General features: G+C 34.2%; 1 protein-coding gene across 2 annotated transcripts; it reads left to right on the top strand.

Annotated features, from left to right (window-relative positions):
- The first annotated feature begins 483 nt into the window (after positions 1-483).
- On the top strand, positions 484-19,024 carry LOC124536504 (glutamate receptor ionotropic, NMDA 2B). 2 transcript variants are annotated; one of them, XR_006966879.1, is made up of 17 exons: positions 484-712; positions 10,347-10,742; positions 11,722-11,861; positions 11,948-12,163; positions 12,292-12,535; positions 13,666-13,979; positions 14,060-14,304; positions 14,376-14,577; positions 14,658-14,981; positions 15,097-15,374; positions 15,622-15,724; positions 15,810-15,958; positions 17,304-17,524; positions 18,018-18,118; positions 18,194-18,423; positions 18,724-18,832; positions 18,910-19,024. XR_006966879.1 is itself a non-coding variant. In XM_047113060.1 (16 exons), exons 2-16 carry the CDS (start codon positions 10,361-10,363, stop codon positions 18,758-18,760), a joined length of 3,186 nt encoding a protein of 1,061 aa, XP_046969016.1. In that variant the 5' UTR covers positions 484-712; positions 10,347-10,360; the 3' UTR covers positions 18,761-19,024. The 2 variants fall into 2 exon arrangements, 1 of the variants encoding a protein (XP_046969016.1); XM_047113060.1 differs by having other exon boundaries at positions 18,724-19,024.
- Positions 19,025-19,085: the final 61 nt, after the last annotated feature.

Raw genomic sequence — 19,085 nt, 5'->3', positions numbered from 1 at the left:
AGTACTTTGGTAAGTACTGCAGTCGAAATCGAATTAGGACTGTAAAAAATCTACTCAAAAATTTTCTTTGAGTATACCATTTATGATATCAATCAATCAATTTTGAGTAAACGAACATAAAAATTACATTAAAATCAATTGACTGGAACTTATGGAATGTGATTTGATCTTACAGAGCTTAATGTGGTAATAAAATTTTGAAGTAAAACTTGGCTCAATACATCTACTTGAGTAATTAAATTTTTTGTGATACAATTATAAACAGTTATTGCTAACCCACTGCTCGTGTAGTATGATTTAGAAGCTATGTTAATGGGTTATTGTCTTTAATCACAGCTTTTGGTTGTGAAGTGAGTAGTCAATGCTCAGTTAACAGGGCTTTGTAGACGGTTATATAATAGGAGGCGTAGAGGTTGTAAGTTACTGGCGCAAGCGCGTTAGGAACCTGCGCGCGAGGGATAAGGGTGCGTCAGTCGGCGCTCGGCGACCGGTAAAGCTTCGCGCTTTGCGCCGCGCCCCTCACCGCGAGCGTGGCTCGGGGCGTGGCGCTTACGTAAACACGCGTGGTACTCGCGCTGCGGCGGCCACGCCACTGTCCGTCCTAGAACGACCCCATGTCGGCCCGCCGCCTTCGAAATATATGTGCATAGCTCACAGCACGCTGCCGCGCCGCCGCCGCTGCCACTGCCACCGCCGCTTACCGCGCTTATAGGTACTGTAAATTAAAAAAACTTTATGTGTATATATAACCGCTTTTAAAAAAATATCCTACGTTCATTATCGATGCCAATGTTGAATAATACTTTGGCACAGGAATTAAGATCACATTACAGCTTGATTTTGAAAACACGTTATTGAATCTATAATTTTTCAATTAAAATATTTCATCCTCATGGAACCATGTATTTGGTTTAAATCGATTCACTTCGATATTTTCAGTGAAGGCTAATCAGTTTTTTCTGTATGTATAAAGAGTACTGAATTCAACGATTTATTTGATTGATCGAATATTTAAACTTATAATGTGTTCGTATGTATTCTATACTTACATATATAAATATTGGCAACTTGTTCTATAGGTACCTAGTTTTATCTCGTGAAACGGTGGCGCCGGAGCCCCAGTAAACGAATATATGTACATACTTTATATCTATACATCGTTAAACGGACGTGTCCTTAATAATATGATCTATCTAACTATATAGATACTAACATCACTTATTCGCTTGATATCTTTTCATATACAAAAAGCTGACAACTAGTCTGTTTTCTTTAGAAGTAAATTTGGGTTTTTTAAGAACTAGTTGTAAAATAATTATGGATCGAAGACTTCGTGTATGGATTACATATTTTATAGCTTATAAAATTGCGCCATTTTTAGTGCCAAATTGGTTTTATACCTACTTAGTCTGAGTAATATTTTTGTATAAGAACCATTACATAAGTTTTATTTTTGTTTATAAATATAAGTCCGGAATTTAAAACAAAGATTTATATATTTTGATGATCCTAGCGGAGCAATCGAAACATAGATTACCTACCCAAAACTCAAATACTAAAGATATTTCGGTGGGTCTCCAAATGATTATTCCGATGTGATATCGACTTTGGGAACTTTTCTATTATGATACATCGTGAATATGTAGATGTAAATACAGTCAATACCTATATCAAAATTGACCGTTAGTAAAACAATATATGTAACTGCATATACCTACCTAATTTTCGGTTCTCTAGTATAATGGATATTACCTAATTATACAGCTTTAAATATTACTTATTCGTACATTTATAATATTTCAGTTGGAAAATATTTTGTGCTTTTTTATAAAAAACACAATCAATTCATTTTATTCTAAATTGTAACTAACTGATTATATTTTATTTTAAGTATGTATGTATATAAGAAGCTGTCCCCTCGGCTGTGCTCGCATTTTAGGGTTTGGTCATCAATTTTTCAAGTGTTAGACATAAAATATAGCCTAGGTATTACCTGATAGCTTCGTACCAAATTACATCAAAATTCATCTCAGCGGTTTGGCCGTGAAAGAGCAACTTACTAACAGAAATAATTACTTTCGTATTTATAATATTAATGTAAATTGTCTGCTTCGTCGATCTAGTTGCTATAATAAGCTCGAACTGATTTTAAAATATTAGGTTTTTCGTCAAAAAATTTTAGTAACAGCTCGGAGTTTGGGGATGGAATTTCGTACATTCCCAAGGATGTAGATAAATCCGTTGACCTATACTTTTTCCTTCGTATCAGATTTACCGTCCCATAGGATTATGAGAGTACCTAAGCATACAGTTCTGCACTACAATATGTCATTTATAGTAGGCTGGTCTCCCTTGAGATAATATGCCGTGGCTAAAATCCGTCAGGACATTTTGCGTCAACATATAATAATTTATTTTTTTGAAAAAGGAACTTTATTAAATAAAAAGAAGAAAACAATTAAACTCCTTTAATATTAGACGATCGACGATAGTCATAAATACGATTTACTTACGCATAAGTATTGGTTGGTGGTAAGCACTTAAGAAATATTAACCATTTCTTGCTTCGTCATTGCGCTACAGGATCTTAGACACGAGGGCGCAAGAGCCTGTGTACCTACTGTCTTATCTTCTCTTTACTCTCTTTTGTTTATGTTTAACAATATTTTTATACAGTCAGACTGATAAATAAACTTAAATAACCATACCTATATCTGCTTGCAAGCTGGAAAAAATAATTTATTTATTTGGTTTACCTTCAGAAAAATAATAGGTACTACGTAAACACTGTCTGATATTTTTAGTACTTATTCATTAAATTCCCTTTATTAGTTAACTTTTAAAAGAAACTAAGTTATAATGACAAATATACTTTAGCAATGAGGCATCAAAAAATGAAATATAAATAAACCGGATCTATCTACTTATAAACTATTTTACAAGTGCTAAACAGAAAAATATCTGTACTCGAGTGTCTAGTACGTAAGTCGAGTCGAGGGTCTAGTATGAGAGTGGAATAAGATAGTTATCTATTTATCCGGAATCAATGGGCTATATAGAAATTCAAGTTAGCATATTAGTTACGTAGGATTACAAGCTTTTCTATCTCAGCAAAAAGAAAATATTAAGACGAAATGTTTCAATTTTTAATTTAAAACAAATTCCTAAGGTATTCATTTTAATATTATTATATACATAAACCGATTTTGATACTTCGTGACAATTCATTTAAATTTAACTTACATATGTAATAAATTAACGGCAATGTTAACTGCAGTAGGTACTTACTAGCGTACATGTACTAATTTTCTACGAAACTAGCGATTTACTATTCATGTATGTCTCTCTTAGGAATATGTAAAATTGTTAAAAACGTCGCTTTGTCTTAGGTAAGTCAGTGATATTATAATTGACATAATTACAGAAGGTTATATATGAGTACGGTTTATGCTGGGTGGACACTTTTAATGCTAATGTCAACATAACCACCAAAAACATTAAATGTAAAAAATGCCAAGCCTCTCGCTGCAGTCTTTCCATCGTAAAAAGTTTTGAGATCTCATAGAAGCCAGGTCCGATTCAAATTATTATGTAGTTATAAATCAACATTTAGTAATTGTATCAATAGTTTTCTTTATATTATAATTATAGTGACTTGGCAATGATTATATTTTTGATGATCGGTCAATGAGTCAATGAGTGACAAAATGGTGTAATTTTGACCGATCGTAAATCCTAAACTATTAATTCAATTGGCATGTAATTTAGAACTTAAGCGTGTTCCAATGCCTACTATTAGTCACTGAAAACCCAAACTCCTAGCTTTGTCCACTTCGTAGATGTAGGGGGGGGGGGGGGGCGGGGGGCGAAAAAGCCGCGAATCGCTTCGAGAAAAGATGGTACGGCCGTGCCAGTTTTGCTCGAGACTTGGATGGGGCACTGCCGTGCCCCCAAATTTGTTTTAGACCATATATATAAAATACCAAAATTTTAGGACTAAAACAAAAAAAAATTACAAACAGGCTATCATAAGGCATCAGAAATACGGAATACCATGGCAGGTATTCCGTTCTGAAAATAGATTTTTCTTTTACATATTTTATCAAAAAAAAAAAACACTTTAATCGCTTAATAATACCTATTTCTATCATCCAATTTGATTAATTGATTTCGACAAAAACTTTAAAAGTAGATAATTAAAAAAGGGGTTCCGGAAGATTTGGTTTTATGACGAGTAGTGACCAAAACGAATATTGCCATGACAAAAGTGCATGTTGTGGTTTTATCTGACTGGCGAATAAATTTATCCATAGTTAAAATCTGTTTCCGCGACCATAGTAAATCACCTAATTATTCCCTAAGTTAAAAACTTGTTTATGGAGACAAAAAATGCGACGGACTATTTTTAAGTAAGATGGTAACTAATTTTTCTGGCTTAGAAAATCATTAAAATAATGGCACGAGGCTTCAGAACATTGATGAGCCAAGTATTAGAGCTTTTAGGAGACAACGTCGAAATATATAAATTAATTTGTGTCATAATGAAAACTTTTTAATTTCTAGGCTAAGTACTTATAAAACCGCTCTCGTAATATAGTTGTGTTAATGGACAGTGTCTTATGTTAGTCTAACGAGAGTTTGTCTTATTTGTAAAAAAGTATATAAACTTTATTACAAACTAAGGCTTACACTCTCGGCTTCGCCGCGCTTTTATTAAACAGAAAGTGTTTGTCAAACGTTTTGAAAATTAATACAATTTACTAACTTTTATGAACTTTTGAGACATTTAATATTTCTCTAGAAAATCTGCTGTTGTTTTATTTTTGTAAAATGTATTTCAACGTTGTTATTTTGAGTAGGTACCTATCCCATCAATGTAAAATGAGAAAACAACACACAACACACACACAAAACATAAATGTAAAATGAGAGCCTAGTTCAGTATTATGAAATATACTTTGATTGTTGACTTCAACGACAATAGAAGTGAGATCTAAATGGGTGCCAAGTTCCATTACCCTTCCTGAATTTCATTGAATACTACATAAAATAACATTTCTTCTTATAAGAAGAAGAAGTTATAACTTAGAATAATGTACTGTAGACGGAGGTCTGACTTGGCTAGTTCTTATATGTTTATGAATACGAATTAGAATTTAATTTTATACTAATAAATTTTAACTCAAAACATCTAAGAATAATTGAGGACAGCTCCGTATTGCTTAGTTAGTATTAACGTACATTACGAGCTGCTATCATCCAGTCATTAGAAAACATGAATCTTAACAAAATATTACGTATCCAGACAAGTGTAGTACTTGTGTGCTTATATTTGTAACAAGGTTAGCACTTACGAAGGCTATAATATAATTCGTATAAATATATATAAATTTGACTCGTTTATGTCAAACAGTTTTTGTGTTATGAAGGGGTCAAAAGTAGCTTCAAATGGTTCGTGTAAAATTACACTCGGTGCTACTCGCCAGTTTTGTTACCTGAACTTGGCTGACACGCTACCGCGTGTCTAGATAATTTTTGTTTTATTTATATTACATGTAAGTACTGTACACAAAATAAGTTCTAAAAACAATAACCTTGATCATAATTCTATTTCTTAATCCTTACATACTAGGATACAACCACAGGTTTGAAAGAAATCTCAAAAGTCGACTTTGATTGTTTACGTATTTTTTTACTTGACGCTTGAGAAATTCTTTTCAAGCGTGTAGTACCCACTATTTTCAATTTTACCCGATGGCATGTGACTACTACCGCAAATGACCATCTGCAACACAGGAGAGCTTGCAAGTGCATTATTGGTCTTAAATATATAAATAGTGTATTACATCCTGGAGCGAAGCAGCACGTGCTTTAATAATTGCGCTGTTGTTGATTTCCAAATAGCTAGGTGGTGTGTGTTTAGTGTGATTTACAATTCTAATATATCCGTACGTGATATTGTTACATCTTTGTAATGTTAAACTAAACCTTACTTTATTCCGTTACTTATAGACGTATACATGAAATATTAACGCAATCGTTGTATGAGGTGTGTACGATACTGTCGAAGTGGTGATAGCCATAGTCCTACAAAAAGATGAGTCTTTGCGGTGATCTTTCTCAGGGTTTACCAAAACAGATTTAGAAAAGATGGCCAATAGCTGGATTGCCGAAAAAATCGCCTTAAACTGTTGCCATCCCTAAAGCCCGCCACACGATAGGAGAGATGCCATTGACTTAAAAGCATACCTTTATCCAAGATACAAAGGAACGTTTCCATTTGTACACCGGGTAAGAGAGGAAAGAGATGTACGACAGAGATAATACCTGAGTCTCAGTAAGAGAGATACAGACATATGTCTATGTCTACGTTTATATGTCTATTAGTATTTAAAAAAATGTGTAATTTAAGTTCTGAATATTATTTGCATCTGCAGAACCTAGTAATGACTAAAAACTTATTTTTATGAATATTTTAAACTATAATAAATCATAACTAAAGTATAAAGCAATCGTCGCCGCTCGTCGTAGCGTCTATCGAATACACTGCTCATAGTCTTTATTAATGCGTCGACGCGCGTGACCTGCATTCGCTGATAGTTGATATTATAAGAATTTTCTTAAAAAGAAACTAAAAATATTTCGCTAATTTTCACCTTCTTATATTCGGAAAAAAAATGTATATGATTATTTAGGATATTTTCAAATTGTCGTGACTTACTATATTATAGGTACTATGCGGTAGTGCTTGAGACATAAAAACTTTATTTTCTTTAAAAAAAGTAGGCAATGCAATTTACAATTTTGGAGCATGAACCTCCCTTGAAATATTTTTAACAAACTTTAAATTATGTTCTATTTACGCGGCATCGGTCATTTTAATAAAATCAATGGCAAGTGCATAAACACGAGTTTGTAAAAACAAACTTGTAAGACATGCTTCTAAGCTTCGTCTACGCAAAATCAATACTTCTATAATAAAAGCACGCAAAAAATATTTGATTTGTTAGATTCGATAATATTTTGATTTCATTTAAAAAAAAAAAATTAAGGTGCATAAAATAAAAAAAATCACTACAGACTTTAATATTGTAAATGATAAATAAATTAAATAAGAGCAGTCATTAATCATTGGTACGTATTAAACTAGTTTATTTATATACTTAGTCGTTTACGATAAAGTGGTAAGCGTACAAAAAACCATTCACGTCAAAACTTCCATTTGAAGAGGTCTTCGTTCCAAGTTTAATTTCATTAAGTGAAAGAAATTTAAGTGTTTCATAGAAATTGAAAAATGTTGTTTATATACTATACATTGCTTGTTCACTTTATCCGTGGGGCCGTCTTAGTATTGATGTGGCTTTCTTTGGGTTTATTTTTGATTATAAATCCAGACATTAGTGTTTGCGTAACATTATTATTTGCTCTGCATTCTAACATAGATTTAAAAAATGTCTTTTAGGAACCCCCTTCCCATTTTAAATATTATTAAGAGTATTTTTAAAAAGGATTACAAAATATTCTGTGTCGGTACAAATGTTTTACAAAAAACTACTAACGCCTTATAATAACATTTTCTTTCCATGGGCAGAACATTAAAGTGACGTTCAACTGCTTCATCATGTTATATGTATGTAGCTACTCCTACATCACTTAAAATAGTAGATGAGCAATCGACTCTTTGGGACCTTTGTGGTGGAGTTACTGTCAAGAGTTGTTGAGACTAGAGTGAGTAGGTACCTATGTGGACTTGTGTGCATTCTCCCAAGAGTATACGGCATATTGTTAGTTCCCTGGAATATATTGTTCATTTATATTACATACAAAGGTATTATTTGAATGCCTAATTAACTCTAAATCATATCTATTATACTTATTTTAGGTACCTAGTATAAGTAATAATAAATAAAAAATAATTAAATAAATGAAATAAATTTTCTTTCATCTCATCAAAACCCATCGATTGTGACGACATTAGTGGTAAAATGATGAAGAATTACCTACCCCAGTAACTCATGACACGACACAAATCTAGTCGTATCTTGACTTTTTTATTTAAAGTCTTATAAAAAGTAGTTTTTCAACAGCAAATGCATCCATAATTACCTGCATGAACGCAGAAATCGTATCAGATTAATAACGGAGTAGGTACTCTCTCCGTAACTGTTTAAGATATATATCTTCGAGAGATATATCTCGATCCAGTCACTCAATTAAATTCTAAGACTTGTTTAGACTTTATTCCATTTTCTTGCTTCAAAGCCTTTACAATACACACATTTTTTCAGATGGGACTTAAAATAAGGCTTTTACCACCATCGATGTCCTGCTCTTACTCAGTCTTGTAAAATTAGACGTGATGATGCAAAAACTATATATTTATTTACAATAAAATTTGGATATGTACTATTTTGATTTTTAACTAAATATCAGTTCAGTTAAAACTTAAATTTTGGATACTGAGTACCTAATAATAATAAGCAATTTGTTTGTTTCCTTGATATGAGAAGCTATAGAATGTTGATAGTAAAAAATCGTATTGGTTGACTTGTATTGTTAATTGAAGTAATTACGTATTTTTTATTTCTGTCCATTTATTTAGTTCTATTACTGTGTCTAAGAGGTTTCTTTATTTATTTTTTAATTTATATGTCCTATTTTGCCTTATACTTTGTTTATTCTTTAATTCCTTTACCTACGTTATTTAAAGTAAAGATATAAAAGTAGTATAAAGAAGAGGATGATTCCGTCTAAGTTCACTATTTTTTATTTGTGCTGTAAATAAATTAATCAAAATAAAATCTATTGTACTTAAAGCGGTCAATCAGTTGAACCTCACCTTTGTCTAAATTTATCTCGAAAAAGGTACTTTTTACTTTATCTAATAGGACCTTTCATGATCGGTTAATGGATTCATTAGCGAAATCGATGGTATACAATGTTTTTTCCATTTTCTGTCTATATTGTCCAATTAAGATTTTTTTTCAATGGGCCTTTCACTATTTGCACAAAATATAAATATAATACAAAAAGTATTGTCTTTTTAAAATAGCGTCTTTTCTATCTCTGCATATTATTCGATGACCATAGAGCATAGAGCAAAGATAAAACTGTTCATTGAGGCACTCTCTTCACATCCAACTTCACTCTCGATGACAGCAGATAACCCCCTACAATCCCGCTCACGTTCAATCATACGAAACGCATAAACAATAATGTGTTTTATGATTCAGACGACCGATCAACAAGGATCTAGAATATAGCTACAACATGTAGTTTGACAAAGTCCAATGTCATGTTTTGTTTGTTGAGTTAATTTGCTCAATAAAAGAGAACTATATACCCCGAACTCTTTTTTTTATGGAATAGTTTAGTGGACGAGCATATGGGCCTGATGGTAAGTGGACACCATCACCCATAGACAATGACGCTGTAAGAAATATTAACTATTCCTTACATCGTCAACGCGCCACCAACCTTGGGAACTAAGATGCTTTGTGCCTGTAGTTACACTGGCTCACTCACCCTTCAAACCAGAGAACAACAATACTGAGTACTGTTATTTGGCGGTAAAATAACTGATGAGTGGGTAGTACCTACGCAGACGGGCTTGCACAAGGCTCTGTGGCAAGGCAAAGTGTTCTTTAAATTTAATTTTTTTTTGTGTATAATCTATGTAATGTATGTGTGTAGCAAAATAAATGATTTCATAATGAATAGCAGAGACAATTATTATTCAATATCTCATCCAACGATATCTCGTCAATTCAATGTCGAAGTTGTTTATTTGGCTTTACTCCTACGATTGGAATATGCTATACTTGATTTATCCTTATAAACTGATACAAACACACACCCTTCAAACCGTAACACAACATTACTGCGTACTATTGTTTAGCGGTAGAATATCTGATGAGTGGGTGGTACCTACCCAGGCGGGCTTGCACATAGACCTTGTGCGAGTTTTACTTGGTGGTATGGCACCAAGTAAAACTCGCACAAGGTCATTCTTATAATAATTATTATTGTTTTTGTTATATGCCTAACGTTGCGATGATAAATAAATGATAAATCTGAAAATTTTTGAAAATCAATTGGATCAACAAGGTTCTTAGAATCATAAATACGCGCGACGAAAATGATACAAAAAACTCCTTACATGTACATAAAACTATCTGTAACTAAAGAGATAGTTTAGTTAGACCATTTATTAATAAAAGACTATACAAAACTCCTTTTAAGGGGGGTGATTCTGTAATTTATATATGAATGATCACCAAGTACTTTGAGATCTATTGCATTTAATAAGAGTATATTTCTTAATTTAAGTATGAATATTTTTATAGCATCAAAGAAGAAGATGCATGCGCGCACAGCGCTGATGGCGCTGGCGGCGCTAGGCGCATTAGCGGCGACGGGAGCGGCGGCGGAGCGTGGCGGTGGCATCAAGGTGGGCAGCAGCGCGACGGGTGCAGGCGGCCGAGAAGGCGCACGTGGAGGTGGCGTGCGGCTTGGCGTCGACGGACTGAGGCGCCCGCGAACTTCACCAGCACCTCAGGCCCCTCGAGCACCATCTGTAATCACTGCCGCCCTCGTCGTGCCCCACAAAGCCTTTGGTGCACGCGACTATACTAGAGCTGAGAAGGCGGCTCTATCCAAACTGCCGCGAAAACTCAAACTTTTTTCACATGTGCGCCTAAACGTTACGCTTTCTATGCAGGGCCTTACGCCTAGTCCTATGTGTAAGTGATAATTCAAATAATATAATTATGAAATGTTATATAAGTATATTCTAAAACATAATTATTACGTAATGATCTTACTATGTATCAATGTAAATGTACTCATATAAAGTTGACTATGAGATACGTATATGTAATATGCAACATGTTATTTTAATTAAAGGCGTATAATGTGAAGCACGTACACTTGTTCATGTTTCAGTTTTCTAAGCTGTCGCTATAAATATCACTTTATATTATGTTGAACGTAAATATTATTCTTTTCATATTAATATTACATAAGTAATGACTTTATTAAATATATCTATACTTATAACTACTACTTAAAAAATAACACTTGTTTTAAAAACAAATTAAATTATGCATGGAATAATTTGGTTTAGAATGCGAGAGTCATTTCCATCGTCATTTTTCGTAAATGTCAATCATTGTTTTAAACTACAAAACAAATCATTGCTTAATTTATGTAATTGGTCTACGGCATTGAAAATAAATGTCAAAAATTTTGAATAATGCATTTGCAAATGACCCATTCTCGAACACATTTTCTATATTTAAAACAGAAAAAATTTGATATTTTTAAGTACCTAACCTTGGTAAGCGTGTGAATGATTTTGAGAAACATGAAACAATGTGTAAAAGGAAGTAGAAGAAACGCAAGAAATTTAATTTACTGGTATTTTCTGTTCGAAAAATATGGCATAAAAATATGAAAAGTATGGCACGAAAGAGCCAGGAAAAGTTACATTATGAATAGGTGTTTTTACTAAATTACACTTTTTCGACGATCATAAGTATTAAATTCGAGGCTTTTTTTGCACTTCGGCGGTTTGAAATACCTTCTTGGGAAACCTTTTAGTTAAAACTATATACCTATATATAGTGTATATGTCTATAATTAAATTCCATATTATATATGTATTATGAAAATATTAATAATCTTTATAATATTTTTTTGAGATAATTTGAATGTTTGCAGCTATCTTGGACTCGCTGTGTAAGGAATTTTTAGCAGTGAACGTATCTGCAATACTGTATCTTATGAATCATGAACAATATGGACGTTCCACTGCCTCTGCGCAATATTTTCTTCAACTCGCCGGATACCTTGGCATACCGGTAAAATTTTATTTGACGTAATATTTAACTTTAAATAAAAATCTTAATATTTTTTTAAATAAAAAAAATTGTTTCTCATTCTTTAGGTCATAGCATGGAATGCTGATAACAGCGGTCTTGAGAAACATGCCTCTCATGCATCTTTACGGCTTCAATTGGCGCCAACGATTGAGCATCAGACGGCAGCCATGCTCTCTATACTCGAGAGATACAAGTGGCATCAATTTAGCGTCGTCACTTCAGCTATTGCTGGGCATGATGATTTCATACAAGCTGTCAGAGAGAGAGTTACAGCACTTCAAGTAAAGTTTTTAAATTTCTTTTAATTTGTTTAACAGGAAAATTAAATTATAATAAAATATTAAGAACAATTGTTAATATAATTACGCAGTTTTCTTTAACAACTATTATTTCTTTTTAATATTTACAGGATCGTTTTAAATTTACAATACTCAATGCGGTTGTAGTAAAAAAAAAGAAAGCAGCAGTTTTGAATGAATTGGTAACTAGTGAAGCGCGTGTGATGCTATTGTATGCTACACAAGAAGAAGCTGCTGATATATTGTCATCGGCTGGAGACCTTCATCTCACTGGAGAAAATTTTGTTTGGATCGTAACACAGAGTGTTCTTGGTTCGATGCAACAACCAAATAAATTTCCAGTAGGAATGCTAGGTGTGTTACAATTTTATATAATCTATCAAAAACAAACTGTTAAAAAATATTTTTCTACTATTATTTAATCCTCTGGCAGCACTTATATGCAATACCCCTCGTTCCTGTAATGACATTAGTTCACTCGTCTTTTATTACATTGTAAGTAATATTTATAGCTGTATCGTATCATCAACAAATTGTATTAAGCTTATTCCAATCCAAAAGAAAAAATTAAGATAAACAGTCTTTCTTTTTTTTTCTCGGCATTATGCACTATACACAATGTCATATTTAGTATTGTGATTGGAATAGACTTGTTCTAGAATGCCCTTTTGTAAATGATATTTATCCAAATAACTATTGATGAGCTTTTAATAAAACGCTTATTTTTCTTTTAATACTATTATTTTCGATGTCTTTTACTTTCTCGTTTTGTGTACGAATATTGTCATATTAAACCACCTTTGTGCTGACAATCAACAGTTATTGCGTCACTAGTGTCATGGATGTCATGATGTGGACATGTGACTTAGCTGGGAATTTTGGTCTTTAGCTTAATCCATTAAAATCTCAGGTAATATTGGCCGCCTTGAGTCTTTAGCATTTCTTAGTATTCTTTTATAATCTTTTAGTACCTCTTCCTGTCCAAGCCCTGATTCTTCTTCTTCTTCGCGTTTGAATTATGCGACTTTTGGGACTTCGTAAACTTAAAAATATTTTAAATTTTCGTGCTGAACTCAAATGGCTTTCTTTATGACTTTGCAGGAATTTTAAAATGCTATGTTCTATGTACGACATCCTATTCATTCCTCTGTCACCTAAATGCCATCAAGAGCCCATTAAAATTATGTACCCACCTGATTCTCGATAACGATCGAGTAACGACCTCAAATAATATATTTATTTATATTGAAGATATTTACCTAATATAATAATATAAAGTTCTTGAATGAGCTAGAAGAAATCTCTTCAAGGGAGGAGGATAGAGCATACCTTTTAGATTTAGTTGCTTATTGACTATTTTTTTCTGTATATTTTTTTCTGGTACATATAATAAATATATAGATAACTGTTAACAAAAGTTTTTTTGAACATAATTGTATTACGTTAATTCTATATTTAATAGCAATGCCCTTTTTTATTTTTAGGTGTTCATTTTGATACATCGAGTTCCTCCATTATCGCTGAGATAGCGACAGCAGTTAAAGTATTTGCCTACGGTGTGGAGTCATATGTCTCCGAACCAGAAAATATTCGATATCCTCTCGGTACTAGACTTTCTTGTAGCGGAGTGGGTACCGGAGAGGCGCGATGGTCCACCGGGGAAAGGTTTTATCGACATTTGCGAAATGTCAGTGTGGAAGGCGAATCGAGCAAGCCAAGCATAGAATTCACTCCAGATGGAGAACTACGAGCGGTCGAATTGAAAATAATGAACTTAAGACCGACATTAGGTGATCAGGTAATAATAATATAAAACTTTCAACGTTGATAAAAAATAAACCATTACAGACTGCTTTAAAAGAGTTTCTGTTATTTTAGCTCGTTTGGGAAGAAATTGGGACTTGGAACTCTTACCCAAAAGAAAGATTAGTAATAAAGGATATAGTTTGGCCGGGAGGGCTTCATACCCCTCCTCAAGGAGTTCCAGAAAAATTTCATATGCGTATAACTTTTCTCGAAGAACCTCCGTACATCAATCTCGCGCCGCCTGATCCTGTTAGTGGGCGCTGTTCATTGGACAGAGGTGTAATTTGTCGCGTGGCACCTGACGTCGAAGTTGCAGGGTAAATATCTTCAATATAAATATATTAATTTATGTTGTTACTTTAAACGTTTAATTTTCATTTGACTTTAGATTAGAAGCGGGTACAGCGCACAGAAATAGTTCACTGTATCAATGCTGTAGCGGGTTTTGTATCGATTTATTACAACAACTGGCCGAACAACTTGGGTTTACGTACGAATTAGTTCGCGTCGAAGATGGCCGATGGGGCACATTACATCACGGCAAGTGGAATGGTCTTATATCGGAACTTGTAAACAAAAAAACTGATATGGTAAGCTCATAAATATTTATTTAAAATTAAATAACCACAATAATTTATTTATTTATATTGTATTTAATATGTTTTTACAGGTATTAACATCACTTATAATAAATTCAGACCGTGAAGCTGTAGTGGATTTTAGTGTACCTTTTATGGAAACGGGAGTAGCTATAGTGGTTGCGAAACGTACAGGCATAATATCGCCAACCGCTTTCCTGGAGCCCTTCGACACAGCGTCGTGGATGTTAGTCGGAGCAGTTGCAATACAAGCAGCAACATTTTCAATATTCTTTTTCGAATGGCTCTCTCCGAGCGGTTTCGATTGCTCCACCGGACTTAACTCAAAACGGATACCGCAAAACAGATTTTCGCTATGTCGAACGTACTGGATCGTATGGGCAGTGTTATTTCAGGTAAATATTAATCGTCTTTCATTATTATTCAACTCAATTATAACTTGATTACGATGTATAGGTACTTCACATCAGACTCAAATACAACTCACGATTTGTTTTTATTCACGTGCAGGCATCGGTACACGTGGACTCGCCCCGCGGCTTCACGGCTCGCTTTATGACAAACATGTGGGCGATGTTCGCGGTTGTGTTTCTCGCTATATACACCGCGAACCTGGCCGCGTTCATGATCACGCGGGAGGAGTTCCACGAGCTGAGCGGGCTCGACGACCCTCGCATCGCGCGCCCGCTGTCACAGAGGCCCGCCCTCAAGTTCGGCACCGTGCCGTGGTCGCACACAGACGCCACTCTAGCCAAGTACTTCCCTGAGCCACATGCATACATGGCCTCGTGAGTACCGTTCGTGATAATCGGTCATAATCTTCTCTTTAGGAAAAACTATACCAATATTGTATAACGACAGGCATTTCGCAATCGTAATGATGGGCTTTCTTGCAGAGCTATATATGAATTACTAACTTCAAATTCAAATATACTGTCTTCTTATTTGTTGTTAACATTAATTTAAAAAACAAAAATTGTAAATGAATTACGAATTTCATTGGTACTCCTTTTAGACACTTTCAATAATTTTCAGATATAATCGCAGCACAGTGAGTGCGGGCGTAACGGGTGTTCTTACCGGTGAACTGGATGCGTTTATATACGATGGTACGGTGTTGGACTACCTTGTATCACAGGTAAGTCTGCCGAATAATAAAGTTTAGTCAATCATATATCTTCAGCAGCTGCACTATACTAACGTTAGTTTTATTATTTTTGTAGGATGAGGACTGCCGGTTGTTAACAGTAGGCTCGTGGTACGCGATGTCTGGCTATGGATTAGCGTTTACGCGAAATTCTAAATATCTGAGCATGTTTAATAAGAGGTTACTTGATTTACGCTCCAATGGTGACCTAGAGCGGTTACGCAGGTAGGCTTAACTTATTTTGCAACTATGCTTTCTGACTGCATTCATAATTTTGCTTAGTTTTGTCTTCTAAATATATGCTATTCATATATATAAAATTACATCGAATCAGTTTTAGTTACAATTATCCGATTATCGAATTAATTCATCTATTATCATTTATCAGGTTTATCATACCATGCTTATTAATAATTAAAAAATATAAAATAAATGGGATCTTTACTTTGACAAATTGTTTGCATTTTAAATATAAAAAATGTGAGCGTTTGGTATTTACGTAATATTAAAAATACTCAATAAAATATTAATATATTTTGGAAATTATAACTGAAATGTTTTCATAAGAGTACAAATGGATTACAATCAATATTACAAAATTTAAATTTAAAATGATACAAAACTTAGCCAAACCAAGTGCAATCACAGATGCTGGTGAATGGTGATGTATTTATGCGTTTCTCCCTCCTCGTATATCTTATATCTCCTTCATTATATATTATTTGTACCTATTGTTATCACTATATAGTGACTATTAACTACAGATAACACTGGCATAGCTATACCAATGTAAACTAGACAGTGATGATCTAGATTACGACAGACAATCTTATTACTTAACTACAATATACTGAATTACTATAATTTACCTTGACGTTATTATAAGTCTGTATAATTTTTCACTTATGTGATATAGACTACTTGAATATAGACGAATTTCGTAGGTAGGTACTATAACATTTATCGAATCATATATATTATGATTATGATCGCAATCACTTTCGATAACTTATTTCCCTGTTGTGTTTCTACTTTCTAACAATCAAGAATGTACTTCTTTTTCCTCCAATATTTAAAAGGTTAAGAATATTTACTAAGTTATTAATATTTAAATTTTCTACTAAAATGAATTAATCGAAGCATGTTATGGCATCCTTAGTAGGTATTATACAAATATTATGATCGCTGGCTTACCTAATTGTGGGTTCTATTTAATTTTATTTTTGTAGAGAATGAAATAGATAGTTACTGTCTGAATTTTACTCTTCTTGTAGAAGCTTTTATCTTGCAAAAACCCCATAATTTAACATTAACACAAAATACTGTGTACATCTATGTCAATATAATTAAAACTTATTGTACTTAGAATAAGGTAAAAATAGAAACTGCTCTACAGTTACCGTTAATACAGAGATTTACATTATTTATTTATATAAAATGCAAATAATTATATGTCATTACATATTCATATTTCATACGTGACGCTGACGCTAGCGTTTGATTATAACTTATTATATAATTAAAAATTAAAAGTAACCAGTGATAACAATTCCTCGGATGATATACGCAGGTACTGGATGACGGGCACGTGTAAGCCGAACAAACAGGAACACAAATCGTCAGATCCGTTAGCACTAGAGCAGTTCTTGTCTGCGTTTCTGCTGCTGATGGCTGGCATCCTGCTAGCGGCGCTGCTGTTGCTGCTCGAGCACGTATACTTCCGCTATATGCGGGAGCATCTCGCGGCCTCCAGCGCCAGCTCATGCTGTGCTCTTGTATCATTATCAATGGGTAAATTATGTATTATTTTAGTTAATTACAAATTACACAATGTTGCCGTATAACGGCAGTCAGGACCTGATTTTAGAGGATCAGTGTCAATAAAGACGTTTATATTATATCATTAAAAGACACAAAGCAGGGAAGTCTACCTGAAACCCGTGGTCAATAAAGACTGTATGAGTCCGTCTTCATTCCATCCGATATTCTTACTCGGAGACCAATTCAGTGGGAAAACTTTCATCATCTTAAAGTATATTTTATTTGACAGATTTAACAGATCATATTATATATTTTAATAATAATATAGGTTAATAACATCTAATATTCTTATATATATAAATATAATATATATATATATATATATATATATATATATATATATATATATATAATAATAATAAAACGTATTTGTATCCACTTCACGTGTACAGACATAGAAACATTTATTAAAGTTATTGTTAAGTAAGTTACTGTTATATTTTAAGTTTATTTCTTTTTTCAGGACAATCATTAACATTCCATGGTGCAGTCGTGGAAGCGGCGGCGCGAGGTTTTGGTCCCGGTAAACGTGGTCACTGCCGCTCTGCCATATGTGCCGCTCAGGTACACATAAAACCACACTTTTTTTTAAATGAAATGAAAAAGGTTGCAATAAAGAAATCGTCGTGACTTGGGCAGGTATGGCGCGCACGGCATGAGCGCGACGCGGCAGTGGCTCGCGCGCGGCAGCTGGCCGCGGCGCTGGCGGCGCACGGGCTGCAGCCGCCGCCGCGCCGGCTGGCCTCGGCCGCCGCGCTGCTGGCCGCGGGCCGGCCTCACGACACCACGCGGCCGCGCACGCTGCACGCGCCCGCCGACCTACTGCCCGATCTCGACCGCCCGCTCTCCTGCGGGGACCTCCGCGCCAGGTCTGTCGAAGGCTCTGAGCCTCCAAGTTTCACAACAAATTCTGACTTCTTAATATTTAACTACATACTGGAACCTATAAAATTGCTAATTAATTCCTACAGTAGGAGGCATTTGTATGTTGTAGAACGCATTTTTTACCACCTGTTCATTTCACTCTTGACATAATCTTGGGCTTTTACAAGCACTTTTGAATCGTCAATTAACAATTAAGTGAAGCTACCACCATTTCATTGTTGAAGTTTCATAAATCCTCAAAAATTTGCCGTATTAGTAGGTTAACTGATTCGGTTTGTTCACAGGGAGCGGACGCGAGTCGAAATGGAAACAGTGCTGTGAGGCGCATATTGCGCCACTTTTTTTCAATTTCTGAAGGCTGTTCTTACACCAAGTTATACAAGACGAAGTTAGGTATATCTAATGTTAAAATATGGACAGATAAAAAAACGTTGTAATTATTAAATAAATTATTCCAATTATTAAAACAGAGAGATGGACGTAGATAGCGAAGCGTTGTTGTGGGAAGCGCGCGCGGGGCAGGCTGGGCGCCGGGCGCGCGTCCTCGTGTTGTCTACTACAATAAAATATATTTTTTGGACAATATTGTGACTTTATTGAGAACTACCAACCTATACATAAATTCGAACTTTTATTTATAAAGAAG

The sequence above is a fragment of the Vanessa cardui genome, chromosome 16 (genome assembly GCF_905220365.1).
Source record: "Vanessa cardui chromosome 16, ilVanCard2.1, whole genome shotgun sequence".
Lineage (NCBI taxonomy): Eukaryota > Metazoa > Arthropoda > Insecta > Lepidoptera > Nymphalidae > Vanessa > Vanessa cardui.
This window is presented reverse-complemented; position numbering and strand designations above follow the sequence as displayed.